This window comes from Epinephelus moara, chromosome 21 (genome assembly GCF_006386435.1).
Source record: "Epinephelus moara isolate mb chromosome 21, YSFRI_EMoa_1.0, whole genome shotgun sequence".
Classification (NCBI taxonomy): Eukaryota; Metazoa; Chordata; class Actinopteri; order Perciformes; family Serranidae; genus Epinephelus; species Epinephelus moara.
Genome location: NC_065526.1, coordinates 7931472 through 7949880, shown reverse-complemented (window position 1 = coordinate 7949880; position 18409 = coordinate 7931472). Strand labels below are relative to the sequence as shown.

At 42.1% G+C, this 18409-nt stretch overlaps 2 protein-coding genes across 19 annotated transcripts in view; both read left to right on the top strand.

The window, feature by feature from the left end:
* kmt2cb (lysine (K)-specific methyltransferase 2Cb) overlaps window positions 1–9668 on the top strand; it is an 86725-nt gene extending 77057 nt beyond the window's left edge. For all 16 annotated transcript variants that reach the window (XM_050032979.1, XM_050032978.1, XM_050032977.1 and 13 more), the window contains 12 exons: window positions 142–278; window positions 1794–2073; window positions 2344–2483; window positions 3046–3159; window positions 3937–5053; window positions 5137–5273; window positions 5381–5523; window positions 5638–5812; window positions 5924–6040; window positions 6141–6214; window positions 7240–7348; window positions 7762–9668. In XM_050032979.1, coding sequence (XP_049888936.1) covers window positions 142–278; window positions 1794–2073; window positions 2344–2483; window positions 3046–3159; window positions 3937–5053; window positions 5137–5273; window positions 5381–5523; window positions 5638–5812; window positions 5924–6040; window positions 6141–6214; window positions 7240–7348; window positions 7762–7854 — 2636 coding nt within the window. In that variant the 3' untranslated portion in view covers window positions 7855–9668. The remainder of the gene's footprint in view (window positions 1–141; window positions 279–1793; window positions 2074–2343; window positions 2484–3045; window positions 3160–3936; window positions 5054–5136; window positions 5274–5380; window positions 5524–5637; window positions 5813–5923; window positions 6041–6140; window positions 6215–7239; window positions 7349–7761) is intronic.
* Window positions 9669–12734: 3066 nt separating this feature from the next.
* The window catches only part of LOC126382781 (5'-AMP-activated protein kinase subunit gamma-2-like), a 34925-nt gene continuing 29250 nt past the window's right edge, over window positions 12735–18409 (top strand). For 2 of the 3 annotated variants that reach the window (XR_007569090.1, XM_050032849.1), the window contains exons 1-2: window positions 12735–12963; window positions 14409–14474. Coding sequence is in view for 2 of the 3 variants with exons in the window: in XM_050032849.1 (XP_049888806.1) it covers window positions 12886–12963; window positions 14409–14474 (144 nt within the window). In the remaining variant the exon portion in view is untranslated. The remainder of the gene's footprint in view (window positions 12964–14408; window positions 14475–18409) is intronic. The other variant, XM_050032851.1, reaches the window with a different exon arrangement.

Genomic DNA, 18409 nt, shown 5'->3' with positions numbered 1-18409 from the left:
CACATTTAAAATATGTACTCGTGTGACTCCAGTCATAATTGGTTGGGTATTTTTGAGTGTGCAGTTTAAACGCACAACTCCAGCATACCTTAAAAGTGTGGTGGCAAGTTTTAATGAATGTCCTCCTTTTTCATTCTCCAGGGTCAGAAATAAAATTGCAGGATATCAAAACAGAGCCTTCTGCAATGTTCTTCGGCTCCCCCTTTGGCTCCATGTCTAATGACTCCAAACAAGGACTGGTGTCTGTCGCCATCACACTGAGACCAGCTGCAGCAGAGGTAGGAATATGAAATACATGGTTTACAGTGCTGTCAGTCCGAGACATAAATCCTGCCGAACTTGATCATAGTTTGAAACACTTATTTTTTGCATGTCAGGCTTGTTTTTCAGTTCACAGAATTCCCCATTTGTGTTGTAAAAATTGTAATGTAGACATTTTTGCGCACTTTTTTTTTCTACCTGCTCACATCTTGTTAATTCTTACATACATACAAACAACACATTTAAAGAAAGGTCTTTTCAGACGGGAAACGTCACTCCGCCTGCGTACCCACGTGGATTCACTGGGTTGTGCATCCCTCCTCGTGTGAATAGACAGTCAGACAAACACTCTGCGAGTATATGCCAGATGCCGAATGTGTGGTAACCATGGAAACGACTTCTGCGCACTACTGTATCGCAAAACTGTGCATCTACCTTTGTTGACTGTGGTATCATATAATCACAGGTCCATCTGTTGACAAATAGTGGCAATCCCAGTGTTAAGGCCCTTTTACACTACCTGTTCAGAAGAGGAATATTGCGCTGCTATGCCACCTTGCCGTCTGTATAAAAGATACGATAGCGGAATGGGGGGACACAGTTGTTTCACCTTAAAGCCTCCAGGGGAGGTAGTAACAGTGCCGAAAACAGTGTCTGCAGGACAGCCTGCAAGACGGGATCATAGGCGCCGCAGGTGTGACCTGTTGACAACGTGTTATGCATGCGACCCACCAGGGGAGATATAGGAAGTAGCTATTAGCGGCTCATTCAAAGAAGAAGAACAGTGACGGTCGATGTTCACACATTGGAAAAACAAAGAGATGCAGGGCTCCTCACCCACAGAGCAGAGGACAAGATCAGCTGTCATACAACAGGGACAGTATGATTGTCATTGACATGCTAATGTCATCGACGTGTATGTTTAATGTCACATTAGAGGCCGACGCTGTTGTGTTACATGTCAAGCCTGTCACGCCTCTTTTGATTCTGCAAAGCTGCAATGTGTATAATCAGACACTGGAGCAGAATGATGCTGCCGTTGTTTGGTTCTGTAGCAAAGGAGGCATAAAGAAGGGACTTTGTGGCAATGCCAACTTCAAACTGTATTTGTTGATAGCAAAAGTTAAATTAGCATAGTTATAGCCTAGTTCAACGTAAAACTATATGTAGCGTTACCTGATACATCCAGGCCTGAGTCAATGCTCTACCATGTGAAAGACCTCTTGTGTCTGTTCTGATAACTGTTTAGAAAACAGATATATACACTCAGAGTTGCCATACTTGTCTGTCCAATTCAGTCTCACATGGCAAAGAAACTGCCTCTAATTCAGTTGTTAAAGGTAGTCAGTGTTACCGAGAGGCCAAATTTAGTTATTCCACCTCAAGTAAAGGCAAATCACAACAATAAATGCATTATAAAAAAAAAAATTCCCAGGGATGTAAATGTAGACAACACACCAAAACTTTAGTCTTACTTGAACTGTGTATGAGATTTTTATGTGAGACCTAATCAGCTACTCTTTTCCCCTCAGAACATCACAGGTGTAGTGGCAGCCATTTCAGATCTACTATGTGTGAAGATCCCCAGTAGTTACGAGGTCAGCAGCACCCCAGACAGGGGGCCCCTATCTGTACTCAGCGGTCAAAGGGTAGGCCCTCATGGCATGGAGCCGCGGCCTCCCATGCTCTTCCACGGACAAGGAGACAGCGGGCTTCACGGTCGACCAGGTCAGATGATAAGGCCCAGTGGAGCACAGGCGATGATGCATCCGCAGCAGGCACATCATTTCCGTTTCCATCCCAACAGCCCAGGTGAGGGAATAAAACTAAATTAAACAGGAGCATTTGTAATTGAAGTGTCTTCTCTGATTAAAGCTAAACATAATGACTTCTGTGAAAAAGGCACAAAGCAGCAGTCGTCTAATCACTATTTAATTTACCTCTGTAACAGGCAGTTCTATTTTTCGAGCTGATATTTATTGTTAACTCAAAGTCAAGCATCATACAATTGTAGGTTACTATTATAAGAGATTGCTTTTCAAAATAGATGTCATTTTTAAAAGCATATTTTTGTGACTTCAGGCGCAGCTCTCGCTCGAGGACACGACCAGAAGACCCCTGCAAGCCCTGGATGTAAACCTCACTGGTGCTGCCACTGTAAGGTGGTGGTTCTGGGAAATGGAGTTCAGAAATCCATCAAAGATCTCCCAGCCCACATGAAGGTACCAAATTAATTAGGCTTAAATAGTCCGAATGGCAGCAGGGTGATATATTATGTAGGCAGGCCACCTTACAGCAGCAGCTTAGATTATTAAAGTGTGATTTTGAGACTAATGAAGTAAAACATGTTTTAAATACTCAGCACCAGTTCATAAAATGTCATCTTTGCCAAACTATTATGGATAATTTATTATTGATTTCCCAATGGAGGCCATGAGCCATGACTGGATGCCTGGACCTTACTGTAGAGGATATATTCTCTCCTTTCAGCCTGAGTGTATATATATACAGTACACACACAGTAATACTGTGTACAGCCTCTGGTTATGTAATTCCTGCCTGCTGGAGTAAAATCCATTTCAGTTTAATTAGTGGGTTTAACAGCATACCCCTTGACTTCAGTCGAGAGTATTTTGGTTATTTAAATATTGTATGTTTTTGATGTTTATTTCATAACTTCTTTTAACATCAGTCGAGCTGAAGCAGTTCACGTTGGTCAGGCTTTGATTCAACACCTCATTCCTTATTCAGCCTGTTAAAACTTAGTCTGATTTCTCTCATTAGGAATCTGGAGGCCGTTTGAAATCTGAAGAGGACCTGGTCTTCTGTAGTCACAGCTGCTTCCTGCTTTATTGCTCCTCGTCGCCAATGCAGTCCAGATCAGCCACAGAAACTAAGGTTTGTACCAGTGTAACAAGGGATGTCACGGTCTGATCTCAACGATCGGTATCAGAGCCAATCAAGGTGTTTTTTAACTGATCGGGATCGGCTATGTCGAGCTACATAGAGCCCGATTCAATCCTTTGTTTTAAGTCAGCTGTCACCGAGGTGTTTTTGCTCGAGTGCAGCTGTTGTCAACTTTCCAACTCTAGCTGTCTGTCTCCTCCATTCCGCTGAGCTCCTGTGTGTGTAAGAACAGGAGCTGAGCGATGTGAGACTGTTCATGTTATTTACCTAATTTATGTGCACTCATTTTATTTCAGCTGAGTCAAAGTATCTTGCGTTTTGCTGTCATCCATGGCGCATGGTGTAATTTAATCTATGCAAAACAATGTAAAGACGATGAAAATAAACTCTCAGTGGAATACAGTTCACTCAGGTAGGCTAACTCAGGTAAAGGCTGCACCACAGCAACAAACACTGGAGAATACTCTCTTAAAGAGATAAAGAAAGTCCCTCGAGACGGCGACAAGACCAGAGAGATTACAGAGGGTTTGTTGTTTTGTAAAAAATAATAAACAACATTAAGTAACAGCTTGGATGCAGGGATTTTTTCTCAGCATATACACTGGATTGGATTGGACTTGGTATCGGCAGATACTCTATATTAAATGACTTGGCCAGGGGCAAAAAAAAAACTTGAAACTTACATCCCTAAATGTAACACCACAGTGCAGTTGATACAAGTGTTTTTATTTTCTCCTGAACATCATGGCTGTTGTCTCATTTTTTCAGGAATCAGTGTCCCTTCTCCCTGCCTCCGAGCAGACCGAGAGCCTTTCTAAGACTCTGCACCAGTACAATAACAATATGTCATCGCTGGATGTCCATTGCCTGGCCCAGCTTCAGCCCAAACAGTCTCCCCCCTCTACTCCCCCTATCCCCTTCCCCATGGCAGGCGAGGCACCCAAGATGGAGACCAAGTCTGATGCTATCAAAGTCACCGTGAAGCTGAAGGCGCGGCCGAGGTCCCATGACGGCTGGCACCAGGGAAAGAGACAGAAAGGACTCCGCTGGAGGAAGTGGACTGTTCAGGTGGTAGTGCCAAGAGGGAATTCCCAACTTCCAGACGAGGATAAGATCGATGAGCTCCTGAAGAAACTCGGGGCCTCCCTGCGCCCTCCTGCCTTGCTGCGGGACCACAGGCGGTGCTGTTTCTGTCACCAGTTCGGAGATGGGATCACTGACGGCCCTGCTAGGCTTCTTAATCTAGATCTTGACGTGTGGGTTCATCTAAACTGTGCCCTGTGGTCGACTGAGGTGTATGAGACGCAGGCTGGCGCCCTCATCAATGTAGAGCTCGCACTGCGTCGCGGCCAAACAGTACGCTGCGCATACTGCCAGCAGACTGGAGCCACCAGTGGCTGCCACCGCCTTCGCTGCACCAATGTCTACCATTTCACCTGTGCTCTGCAAGCTCAGTGCACCTTCTTCAAGGACAAGACCATGCTATGCCATGCCCACAGGCCCCGGGGAACAGCTGGACAGGCACTGGAGCATGAGCTGCGCTGCTTTGCCGTCTTCCGACGTGTCTACGTCCAAAGAGATGAAGTGCGTCAGATGGCCACCGCTGTGCAGCAGCCCGAGTTAGGCTATACCTTTCGAGTCGGCAGCCTGGTGCTGCATGCAATGGGCCAACTAACCCCTCTGCAAATGGCAAACTTCCATTCCACAACGGCCATCTTTCCGGTTGGCTACGAGGCTTGCCGCATTTACTGGAGCATGCGCCATGGCAACCGCCGTTGCCGTTATGTCTGCTCTGTTGAGGACAGAGAAAATCAGCCAGAGTTTACCATCAGAGTCATTGAACAGGGCTACCAAGACCTGGTCCTGACTGACAACTCTGCTAAAGGTTTGTCCTCAATGATCTTTACAGAAATATTATTGTTGTGTTTCAGAGCCAGTTTTTTCACACGTTTGTCTCACTGTTATCAGGAGTGTGGGATAAGGTTCTGGGCCCTGTGGCTGAGAAAAGAAGTGAAGTTGGCACTCTGAAGCTCTTCCCTGTTTACCTGAAAGGAGAGGACTTGTTTGGACTCACAGTCCCTGCAGTCACCAAGATCTCTGAATCGGTTTGTAGCAGCTTTTTGTGGTTAAATAATATGAAATTTAAATTGATACATAGATCATATTGTGTAGAGGCTGCAGGATGTAACCCTTCTTTGCTCATTTATTCCAGCTCCCGGGAGTGGAGGCGTGTGTCAGGTACTCATTCCGTTATGGACGCAACCCTCTCGTGGAGTTGCCTCTCATATTTAATCCAGCTGGATGCGCCCGTGCCCAGCCAAGAACCAGCTCTTCCTACACTTCACTGGTGATAAGGTAACGTTGAGTGAAGCAGACATTAATTATCTGTTTGATGTCTCCAAGCAAGACACATTATTTAATTTTGATCGTTCAAATATGTTTGTCATTTTCATTACTTCCCCCTCAAAGGCCACAACAACAGGCTGTCTCCACCAGCAGTGCCAGGTCGAACCAGAATGTGGCCCAAGGAGAAGGTGGCGCCCCCCATAGCAAGCCTCCAGTAGTGCACCCCAGGTCTTCTCAGTACCGCTGGATGAAGAGTGAGTGGAGAGCCAATGTCTATCTGGCCCGCTCACGCATTCAGGTCAGTGTCAGAATAATTATTCGACTTTCTTCTCAGCTTTGAGTAACACTGATGCTCTTAGATTATGCTTCCTGTGGACAGAGTAGAAACCTATGTGTAATGCGTTCACAGGGCCTGGGTCTGTTTGCTGCTAGAGACATTGAAAAACAAACTATGGTGATCGAATACAATGGAACCATCCTCCGAAATGAGGTCGCCATCAGGAAGGAGAAGATCTATAGATCTCAGGTATGCATCTGTTTTTAATACTTTCTGAGCTGAAATTAATTTGTCTACCGTTACTTTTGCCAGAACAATCAGAAAGTAAATTCTTCTCTCTCCCCGACAGAACCGGGAAGTGTTCATGTTCCGCATCGACAGCGAACATGTTGTAGATGCCACCCGAACTGGAGGGCTAGCAAGGTACTGTGAGATTCCCCTGGTTGCTGTGACATTTTTGTAAACATCAAGGAGAACATACAATGACATCTTTCATGGTCCTGCACCCCCATATGTAGCACACTGCTGTTCAATCAACTGTGGGTCGGGAAGGTGTTATCAGGGGTAACCGTTATATGAGCACAGTGCAGAGCAGCAGTGATTAGTGAGCCTGTGGGATGCACACACAGGGAAACAAATGCATTAAAATGCACACGTGGCCAGACCAGCTACTACAACAAAGAACATACACAGAGAGCGTGATTTCATTCTCTACTCAAGACGCCTTTACGCCAACTATTACATTGCCTCAAGTTGCCTGTCTCAACCAGAAAGTTGCATCCGAACACACCACAAAGACGACAGCTGTCAGCCAACTAGCACATGTTCTGCACCTGTGTGAGAGGAAATACCTCTCCATACCAGCAGGTGGCAGAAAACAGATTGAAGACACTACTTAGCCAGTGTGCACATTAACAACACAACACGATATAGAAAGAACAAACCATACTTACTGTGCGCTAGCAAACTTTAACACAGTCAATTATGAACCATGTCTGCTCAACGGCTAGAAAATAATGTTACCTCATATAACACGTTTGTTTTTCTCAGTCTCACATCTTCTTGCATTTGAGCATTTGTTTGCTTTTTTAACTTCCATTTTTCTTCTCATGCACGGGGCTAGACTGCAAATCAGAGGGATTTCTGGCACCAGCAGGCTCTTACACCAATTTACCATGTTGAATCTGCGGAAAAGTCGCCAACAAGGGCCGACTGTTGTCAGCAATGTGGGACCCAATGCAAAAACTAGGGCGACAGACACTCACAGAAGGCTGACAGCCAGCCTGTTATGTCAGGGCTGTCGGATGTCGTGCACAGCTCCTTTTAAGAACACGTTTCTGCTGTTCACAATAATTTTGAATGTAAAAAATAACAGTGACTTACTTGATCATCATGAGATGTTTTGTGATATCCAATAAATCCCTTTTTGTTTCTGTTTTGTTTTTCAGATATATCAACCACTCTTGTGCCCCGAACTGTGTCGCTGAGGTGGTCACATTTGAGAGGGGTTACAAAATCATCATCAGCTGCAATCGCAGAGTTGATAAAGGAGAGGAGGTGAATATCTGTCTTTGGTTAGACTTCTAAGGGCCCGTACACATGCCGCATCTTAAACCACCTGGAAATGGCAAGGTCGGGCGCAGGGCGATACTTTTGTGCCTTTTTTGTGCCAGCTTTCAAGAGCACAGCAAGCACAGTACCATAGCCTATTTACCTGAGATCCTAAGTGCAGAGCTGATCTTCTTCGTGCTGCTTTTTATAAGTGTGTGGGCATGACGTCCACGGGACAGATGTTAAGCTCTGGCAGCCCTGCACCAAAATAATCAACTTTTCCATATTTACCACAGACTAATATTTACGGAAAAAAACATGGCATGTGTACAGCCCCTAACTTACACAACTGCATGAACGATGTGTCAGAGATGAAAATGTGATGCTCAGACACTGACGTTTCCCTCCCTGTTTTCCAGCTGTGTTTCGACTACCAGTTTGACCCTGTGGAGGGTCGGCACAAGATCGCTTGCCACTGTGGAGCTCCTGAATGCAGGAAGTGGATTAACTAAGGAGAACAAAAAAAACGACAAACCTAAATGCATTCCTTGCTATAGTGTGCGGATGATGTGATCTCTGCACAGACAAAACAAGGCTTCACATTAAAGTCATTTTATGAATGAGCAGAAGGCCTGAACCCTTGGAGAGGTGAAGTAATGATGTGTTGGTTCATCAGGATCGCGGAGGAAAAAAAATGGGTGGAGGAAGGGAAATGTAACACAGTAGCAGGATGTGACTCGTGCCATATGTGAGAGGCTCTGTTGTTGTGAGACGCCTCTGTCTGTCTGTATGTGTCTGTGCGTTTGTTTGGTGTACATGGGGGTGCGGAATCCACCAGCGAATGAGAAAGCACTGTGCAGGGTGCGGCCTTATTGCTTACTAAGGGCAGGCCCTTTTGTTTCATACTGTTAATGTATACCGTATGACTAAATGTAGACATCACTGAATGAGGAATGTACAGCAATGAATACCGCGAAGGGAATATTAACTTGCACTAAAAAAAAAAGAAAAGAAACAAAAAAACACACACACACACATACACACACACACACACACACGCGAAAACTTTTAAAATACTTGATTCCATGAGTCAGTTTTATCATAGGTCTCTGTCATGTGATTTGTGTGGAATTCGAGAGGTTTTGTATTTATTACTGAGTGAATGAATTTTATTCTCAAAATGATGAGATTGAGTTAAAGAAGGCTAGATTGCTATTGTTTTTGAAGATTGAGGAAGACATGCTGTTACTTTTGTATAAATGTACATAAAGAAAACTATAGGAATAACCGACCAAATACTACCTTAACCTTCTTGATGTTTGGGTGTTTTTAAAATTGTTTTTGTTCTGTTTGTCATTGAAATTTATTTAAGATGGACGTTATTTCAGTTTGAGAGTATATATTATGATTATTCTGTACAGAATTTGTAATATAACCACAATAATTCACAAAGTATTTTTGTTGTATTAAAAGTAAGGTATTGTAGCGTAGTGTTTTGTGACTTACACATGCTTTGACCACTCAAAAAAAAAAAGAAATATTTTTGTTGACTAACGTAACGAGTTATCAGTTACAGAATTTTAAAAAAGAAAAAAAAAAGACTCTTCAAATAGTAAGAGATCAGTGTGATCTGTTTGCTGTTAATCAGGTTTGATTTTAAAGAACTGTGAATTAGGTTTTGAAACCCAAAAATGACTTTTTAACTTTTTAACACAAATAGGAACACCGACATGTATTTACCTGTTTTTGTTTTTACATTGCTTTTAAAATACGGTGCAAACGTCTAATGATAATGTGAGTTAGACAAAGCCAGTGTGTGACAGAAAGAATCGTAACGGGGAACTCTTGTTTGGAAGCGTAGGTCGTTCTACCTTTTTTTGGACAGAAATGGCATCCTCCTCAATCAGAAATATTTCTTATACTGACACTTCACAAGTCACATGCTTAGAAACGGAAGAGTTTTTGCGTGCACAATTTCAAGTCGACTGTAAAATTTTGGAGACAGTCTTAGAACTTGTAATGTATATGGCATGTATTTTTTTAACTTTCCGAAGACTCAATTGTATATATTTTCTCAATGAATGGTTGTAACAAAATTGTTTCTTGGATATTTTTCTTCTCTTGTATGATATTACATCATCCTGCCAGTGTGTTTGTGCTACATTTTCTTGGTCGTGTAGTCAGAATTTTTTTTTTTTTTAATTTCTTTTATTTTTTCTTTGCTTTTTTTTTTGAAAATGCCTTTTGAAGTGTACAGAGTATGAGGTTTGGAGTTTGTGGAATTGAATTTAGAAACATTTACAAAAATAAACTATTTTACATGTTAGCAGGTTGTGTACGTGGTATCAATAATTATGTGTTTTAAATTGTTGAATATGAAGAAATGAAGCCATAAAAGTATCTGTGCCTTTGGAGACAGAAGCCGAGGAAGCACAGCACAACAGTTACTGTACGTACATAAGAAATGGAACACACACACCAATCAGCCAGAACATTAAAACCACTGACAGGTGAAGTGAATAACTGATTATTTTGTGTCAAGGTGTCGACCTGGCTTCTAAATTTCCCAGGTCCCAATCTGCTCAAGGATTCTTGTGATGTGCCGGTACCCCAGATGTACCCCTAATCCAAGGTGGGGCCTCCTTGGATCGGACTTGGCTCTGATCTTTCGAGGCATGGACACAGGATCTCTGGGAGTGTCTTGCGGTGTCTGGCACCAGTGCATTGGCGGCAGATCCATTTAGTCCAGTGGGTTGTGAGGTGGGTTAATGGCACATGCCACAGATGCTCATTNTCACTTGTCAGTGGTTTGAATGTTTTGGCTGATCGGTGTATTTAGTCATCATTTTAGAGGCAGTTTTATATCCAAGAATGCAAGCGAATACATTAGTGGCTCCTAGCCCTTTTGGCATGTGAGCACCTAAGGGCTCTAACGCTTATTTTCATGATCAATATTAGATCTGTCCATAGATAAGTGCCCATTATTATTCCCCAGAGCTCAAAGTGATATATCTTGATTGTATTTTTCCAACAAAAACTTTAAAACCCAAAGATATTATGTTTTTTATCACAGAAGACACTTTCTAGGAGCTCAAATCAGTAAATTTAAGGTGTTTTGGCTTTAAAAAAAACACCTGAACAATAATTAAATTGATAGAAACTCAAATGGTCACAATTTTGACATAGATTTACTGTTTAACACATTTTTCTTTGGTGTATTTTTTTTTAATCATCTTGTGACCCCTCAGATTCATCTCAATGATACTAAAATAACTGCTGACTCTAGATACCTCTAATACTGCTGGAGTAAGGCATACAATTTAGAGTGCCTTGTGCTTACATTTTAATATGTGTTTAATCACATTTGCACCAACTTGACACAAACCTGATATTAGATATTTTGGATATAATAATAGCCTACTGGTAGCTGATTCCTCTTGTGTTGCTGCCTTTTGGCAACATCATTCCTAATCACATTTCCCCTAGAATTAACTCCACTGTCCTTTTGTCAGAGTTGTCAACCTGACATCATTAAAACCGTTGTCCATAGCATCATCATCATTATGAATTAATGAAGTCATCCTGTGTAGGCCATTTTGTAAATGAGACACACATTAGCACATGGGTGATTTTGCCTCATCACCCTCTCAGTTACTGTAACAATGCTGGATTAGTGATTTAAATTTTACTTATTTCTCAGACATGTGTCCACCAGTTGAGCAATGTATGCAATTTAAATGATCTCTTAGAATCTTTAGATTAGAGAAAGCTATTCATGCTAAAAACATGAACATGGACTACACTGCTCACGCATCAGCAGTCCAGCATAGGTCAGGTGTGAGCAGGGGTGTTTCTAGGATTTCAGGACATTCAGGGCTTAGATCATACCTCTGTTGGGGGGCCAGGGGACTGGAAATCCTCCAGTGGCACTTTTTTAGATGAACGATGCTTTGAATGCACTCTGGCACCTTATTTACATTCAAAGTACAAAAAAATCCCCTGTATGAATCAATGTATTTTCAGTCGGCGGGCCACCAGGAACCATATCACAGACCAGATTCAGCCCGCAGGCAGTAAGGTGAGTATCAGTGGTCTAGATCCTGTCATCAAAGATAACCAAGAATCTACTGTTTTTCATTTATTAATCCATTTTCCATTCCGCTTATCCTGTTGGGGGTCACAGGGGGGTGGAGCCTATCCCAGCTGACACTGAGAGGTGGAGTACGCCCTGGACAGGTCACCAGACTATCACAGGGCTGACACATAGAGACAGACAACCATTCACACTCACATTCACACCTACGGNATTAATCCATTTTCCATTCCGCTTATCCTGTTGGGGGTCACAGGGGGGCTGGAGCCTATCCCAGCTGACACTGGTTTGAGAGGTGGAGTACGCCCTGGACAGGTCACCAGACTATCACAGGGCTGACACATAGAGACATCCATTGACACTCACATTCACACCTACGGACAATTTAGTGTCTTTGGACTGAGGGAGGAAGCTGGAGTACTCAGAGAAAACCCACGCTGACATGGGGAGAACATGCAAGCTCCACACAGAAAAGCTCCCCCACCCAAGGTTTGAACCAGCAACCCTCTTGCTGCAGTGTTTTCTCCACCATTTTGTTTAATTTTGAATAACTCCTGTACTTGTCCTGCTCCTATTGTCGCTCTATTAGGCACTGGTTTTTGCTTCTGCTCCTTGAAAACACTTCTATCTTGCGTATTTGTATATCTATTGTTGTAAAACTGGGCCCAGTGAGTGACCCTGACCCGAGGAACCCACTGGTTGTCTGGTTGGTACTGGGTGTGAATCGTTAAAGTTGTTTTTACTGTACAAAACATTCTCTGGCACAAGTATTTCCTTAGGGATAAATAAAGTACTACTGAATTTAATTGAATTATTATTATTTTGTGTGTGTGTGCTTTGCCTGTTTGTTTACAGCAGGTCTATATTACACTTCTGTCCGTCACACCAGTTAAATCTGAGTCACACTGACATCTGTTGGTGAAACATCACTATACATGCCTGGTGTTGTGTCGAAATTAGCTTCCCCAATTTAAAGACGTGTTGTCCTGGCTGTGTGCCCTTCCTGTTGCCTTTATTTACACCCTCACTTCCTCATAGAGCAGCTAGCTTGTTACTAAAATCACTTCTCCTTTAAATAAAGGTTTATTTAAAAAGCGTTGCTTTACCAGTACTCCAAAAAAAACGACGAAGTGATGCTGTTTTCTTTTTCCTCTGGCGTGGCAGAGGGGGACACACATTTCTCCGGGGCGCAGCCTGCGCCATAACACCAGTAAACAGTCTGAAGATGTGTACCCTGCCTCCTCCTCCTCCTCCTCCTCTCCCGGCCAAGCCTACTTCCTGGTGGATGAGGCAGCGCCTCAGTGTTGTCGTAGTAAGTGGAGGGGGCAGCTGAAGTGAAGGTGGAGGCGGCGGTGGATGGTCTGCAGTCGCCACACAGCAGTTCAGTGAGCTAGCACACTTTTCTTTTTTTTTCTTTTTTTTTGAGTTTTTTGCTAATTTGCAGAGAAACATGGGAAGCACGGTGATGGAGTCCAGCAAGGAGAGCTCGAAGAAGAAGAAGAAGAGAAGTCTGCGGATTAACATGCCAGTGAGTCAGTGAAGTATCAACTAATTTGGCTTCTTACTGTGACTGGAAAAAAAAATAACTGGGCTTCTTGTTGTTGTCGAACTTTTCGTGAAATTAGCAAACGGAACTTTTAGCCGTTGTTAGCCGCTGTTAGCCGTTTGTCGTAGCATCGTTCGTTCTACGTAAGTCGCACGCGCTGTAGAAGAGCGTGCATGATTGACAGCTGTCTCACTATCAAGACTACAGTTCTCATAACTGCCTCAAAATACAACAAAATAGTCATTTTTAACACCATTTAAAAGTGTTTTTCTAGAAACAAATGGCTGTTTGCACTGTTTAAAGTATATTACATTTATTCCTTAAGCATTTTAATCACTATGCCCAAATGTAACCCTTGAATCTGATGCCATTATAGCTAATTCCTCTGTTTCAGCAGCTCACCTTATCATGACTAATGATATTTTATCATCTAAATAACCAGAATATTCCCATTATGCACTCAGGCATTGTGACAAAAAAACAATATGAAGCAAAGTAACCATCTCATGCTCCAAACCAGCAAGTCATTTTATGTTCTTGATTTACAGTTGCCTCCATTAATCAGTGTCTGTGTTTTTCTTTGCCCTTGTGAGGTGAAAGATATCACTGCAGACTTTAAAGCTTTATCGAACCCTCTGTTTTCCAAAGTCAAAACACCCCATGGACACTGTGAGCTCACTCTGGTGTCAACTATTTTGCTGTGTCTTGCAGCATGGATTACAGCCATGTTGCTGTGGCTCACAGGCATGTGTGTTTTGGATGGCATCCATCAGATACACCTACTGCATGCCTTAGCAATGTTACTGTTAATAGGTTAGATGCAATCGCTTCAGAAGTTAGACTGTACTTTTGCTGGAAAGTGACATGACAAAAAAATGCAGCTGGGGGTGTCATTTGAGTCTTCGTGATGCATTCATGTGCACCTGTTTACATTGGAGAAATCACTTCCCTGATAAGAAGGTTGTAGCTTGTGAATACTGTTTTTGTAGCCAGTGTTCAAGTGAGGGATGCATGAACCACAACCTGATAGAAACACTGTTACAGCTGCATTACAGACACAGGAACAGGTTTTCATGGTCACCTTATTATGTAATTAACCTGTCTTTCCTCTGCAGCATGCATACTGTAGCATCACCTGTCTAAGTGGAATGTAAACTTTGGCCCTGGTGTGGAGAAGGTTATTTTAAACATTTCCACATTGGTCAAACAGGTTTTTCTGCTTCTTGACAAGCATGATAAACATTTTCATTTTCACTTCACGGATGACAAACAACAACAACAACAATGTCCAGTTTGTTGTAAAACTGGCTACAGCAGCATGCAGTGGTTAGGAAGGCATTTGTGTTACCTGCTATGACTTGCCATTTTGTTTTTCTGCTGTGTTTCCTGGAAGTTATCCTTGAAACTCAGATCTCCTTTATGTGCAGGACTTTGGTGCGTTTACTTCCCCGCAAGTGGAGACGAGTGGCTCGACCAAAAGTGGCACTCAGACGGTACTGAATTAATTATCCTGATTTTTTTGTGTCGTGATTTTTCATTTACTTGCCAATTGTTTGTTTTCTCAAGCTTGCTTTTTTTTCCCCAGCACATAATTTATCTTGTCTCTTTGGCTCTTGTTTGTTTGGCTTTGAACACATTTAGACGTGGATTTGGGATAGCAAAATATTACTGAAGGCCATCTCTCCTATTCTGCCAACCCTCACTGGCTTACAGTAACATTACGCCCACTGTCCAAGCATAGCAGGATCACATACAGGAAATTGATTTCTCTAAAAGAAAGCAGCCTCTTCCTACTGTCTGCTCTGATTGATTTGAGTAGGACTAATCCCTGATCATTATCCACCAGTTTTACCTCTGTAACATTTGGGAAACGCTGATGAAACACTGCATTCCCTTGTGCTAGTCTATACCCATACAAACCCCTGATAGTCGTTCACTTGCCTTAACAAGCTCTTGCACAATGACAGAGTGAGAGTTGTTGGCAAACAGAAAAGATGGGTGTGTGCTCTGGCTCCCTCAGATTTGTCACAGGATTGGTTTGAACAGAAATGTGTGCATGGAGGAGGGCCAGCCTTGAGCAAATACCACTCTGAACCCTCGTTAAGACGACCAGACAAAACAATTATTCCCTTTTTGCTTTGATTTGTGATCGAGCCTCCAGTGTTATTACCAGTGCATTGCAGTGCAGTGGTTTTATCATTGTGCATCCTCTGTTTCGTTGATGCTGGTTATTATGCAGGCTTTCATCTGCCAACACTGTTACCAAAACACTCCTGTTACATTTTATTGTTTTCTGTAAATACAACCTCCGAGCTGGGCTGCGCACTAGAGTGCTTCACTGTATCAGAGCCCACAAATGGTTAATAGATTTGTTGTTGGCACATCCAGAGCAGACAGCAGTCAGTAGTGGGAGGAGGCGCTCTCTGTCTCAGGCTAGATTGGCTGCCGTCTCTCCTGTTTTGTTTTGGTATCTGCACAGCGAATAGAGAAGAATTCCTCAGTCTGTTTACATGGTATTGACCTTGCAAAAGCAGACTTATAAACACAGAAAGTCATAATGAAAAAATAGACTCCCCATTGTTTAACTAAGAGAAGTACTCAGTGTCTGATCGAGAACCTGATGGTGCTGTTACTGACTTTTATCGAAGAGTGAGGCCATAAAACACGATGCCTTGTGAATGCATTATGACATAGTTAGAAGGAAGTGGAGAGAGACTGGATTTGTACAGTGTTTTCATTCCAGTTGCTTAACATTGTGAATAGAACTGCAGTTATTAGTCAAATAATCGATTAGTCAATTGACAGAAAATTAATCGGCAGCTATTTTGATAATCGAGTAATCATTTTAGGATTTAGTTTTTAAGCAAAAAAGCCAAACTCTTGCTGGTTTCATGCTATATGACTGTAAAATTTGATGCTTTTTTGTCATACATGATAATAAACTGAATAGCTTTGGATTTGTTGACTGTTTGTAAGATAAAACATGCCATACATAAACACCACTGCTGGCTCTGGAAAACTGCACATTCACTTATCACTGTTTTGTAGAGCTGCACAATTAATCCAATTATTATCAAAAATGCAGTATGGCTAAGTGCAGTATCCTAATCGCAGAGATGCATTTTTTTGGCAAAGATAAAATGTATTAAATCATACCATCACAAATGAAGCATTGTGGTGCTACAGAGATGCTGTAAGGGAAACATGCTTGGGTGGTACAGACTCCAGCAAAAATCACATCATCATTGTCGTCACTAATTGTCACTAAAATCGTGACTCATATCGCAAACCCAATATTTGTAAGAATAATGGAAATATGTTTTTATATTATGCAGCCCTTCATTTCTCTCAGATTTTATTGACAAAATAATTGATTGATTTTTTTATTCATTTTTTAATTTTATTGATTAATCAATAAAATAATGGACTGGTTAATGGAAAATGAAAATTATTGTTAGTTGCAGTCTAATTGTGAATGCAGCATGAATTGCAACATTGAGAATATGGTTTCATCTTCAGCTCTGATTATAATTAAAAATATTTATATAATAATTATTATTTTATTTATACATCAGTTTTAAAAACATACAGTTACAAAGCGCTTCACATTTGAATAAGACTAATAAAAATGTTCAAGTACACATAGAAACACACACACATACATATACACATGGACAGTACATCTAGACAAGAGTTACTTGTGGCATACAGAGAGAATTTTATGAAAAGGCCGACCTATAGAAATTAGTTTTTAAGAGCAGCTAAAAGCAAAACACAGATTCAGCACTGCTGATTAAATAGGGAAGGCTGTTCCAGAGTTTCGGAGCAACAACTGCAAAAGCACCTCTGGATTTAAAATAGGAACAGGAAACAGATAGGAGGCCTTGATCAGATGATCAAAGTAGCCAACTGGTGGATCAGGGGCTCAGCTTCTGTGCTATATGTGCAGGGGCCAGGCCATGTTAGGCCTTGTAAGTAATTAGTAAAATATTTAAATCACTATGTGTTTAGCTTGAAGCCAGTGAAAGGAGGCAAGAATGATGTGGGACCGACGACTGGTTTTTACCATATGCAGTCGAGCTATAAAGGACTGTGTAATACAAGTGAGGAGCAAATTGCAATAGTCTTAGCAAGAAAATAGTATTGGTATGATTTTTTTTTTTTTAAAGATATTTTTTTGGGCATTTTGCCTTTAATGGACAGGACAGGTAAGCGTGAAGGGGGGAGAGAGAGAAGGGGGGGATGACATGCAGCAAAGGGCCACAGGCTGGACTCGAACCCAGGTCGCTGCAGCAACAGCCTTGTACATGGGGCGCCTGCTCTACCACTAAGCCACCGACACCCAAGTATTGGTTTGATTTTTACAATATTTCTCAACTGGAAAAAGCATGATTAAAAGAGTTTAATTGTATGAAAGTCAAAGTATAAATGTTTTTGAAGTTGGTAAGGTTATCGAAATTATCAGGTTTAACCAAGAAGTAAAGCTGCGTGTCGTTAGCATGGCAATGATAAGAGATGCCACTTAAAGAATAAAGCAGATTGCCCAGAGGTAGCATATATAGTGAAAACAAAATAGGTCCTAGGATTGACCCCTGTGGGACCCCACATATAAGAGCAGCAGAGGAATCAAGTCTTTATAATGTCTATAAACAGTATCTGCATAAGACTGCAAAATCTAGGCAGCAGGGAGAGATTTTGGAATCTGAAGCAATCTAGTTGGTGTGTTTAGTCTGAGAGGCCGTTTACACATACACAGTGATTTTGATAAACGGAGACATCTTCCTTCGTTTGTGCCCTTCGTTTACACGCAAACGGCTTCCTTCGTTTGTGCCCTTCGTTTACACGCAAACGGAGATTTCTCCTCTGAAAACGAGTCCTTCTAAAAACTCCGGCCAGAGTGGAGATTTTGGAAAACTCCGGTTGCGCGTTTGCATGTAAACTGAGATAAACGGAGTTATAGGCAGCCGACATCACAGTTTGCGCCGGAACTTGCGCCTGTGTCAAAAGTGCGACCTATGTTGCTATGGTGACAATGGATACATGGAAGGTTTGAGCTTCTCGTTACACTGACACCTACAGGTTTGGCATGCTCTTGTGTATATATACAAGGGTAAGTGTAAATGAAGATCTTTTTGAAAACGGAGACGGCGAAATGTCCGTTTATGAAAATAGCCGGCAATGTGTAAACGGCCTCTGAGTACTATTGACCAATCACATTTGAGCAGGCTTTGGTTGTATGCAGATGGAGAGCAAAAGAGGCAGAACATGTTGGCTGAAATGAAATGTTGGAACCCATCAGCTATTGCCCAACAACAGTTTAGCTTCTTAGTAGCTCCTTTTTTTATTTAACTGCATTCATATGCTGATATCTGTTTTTAGAGATTAGTAAACAACAACGGGAAGAGGAAGTCTTGGCCCGGATATCTGC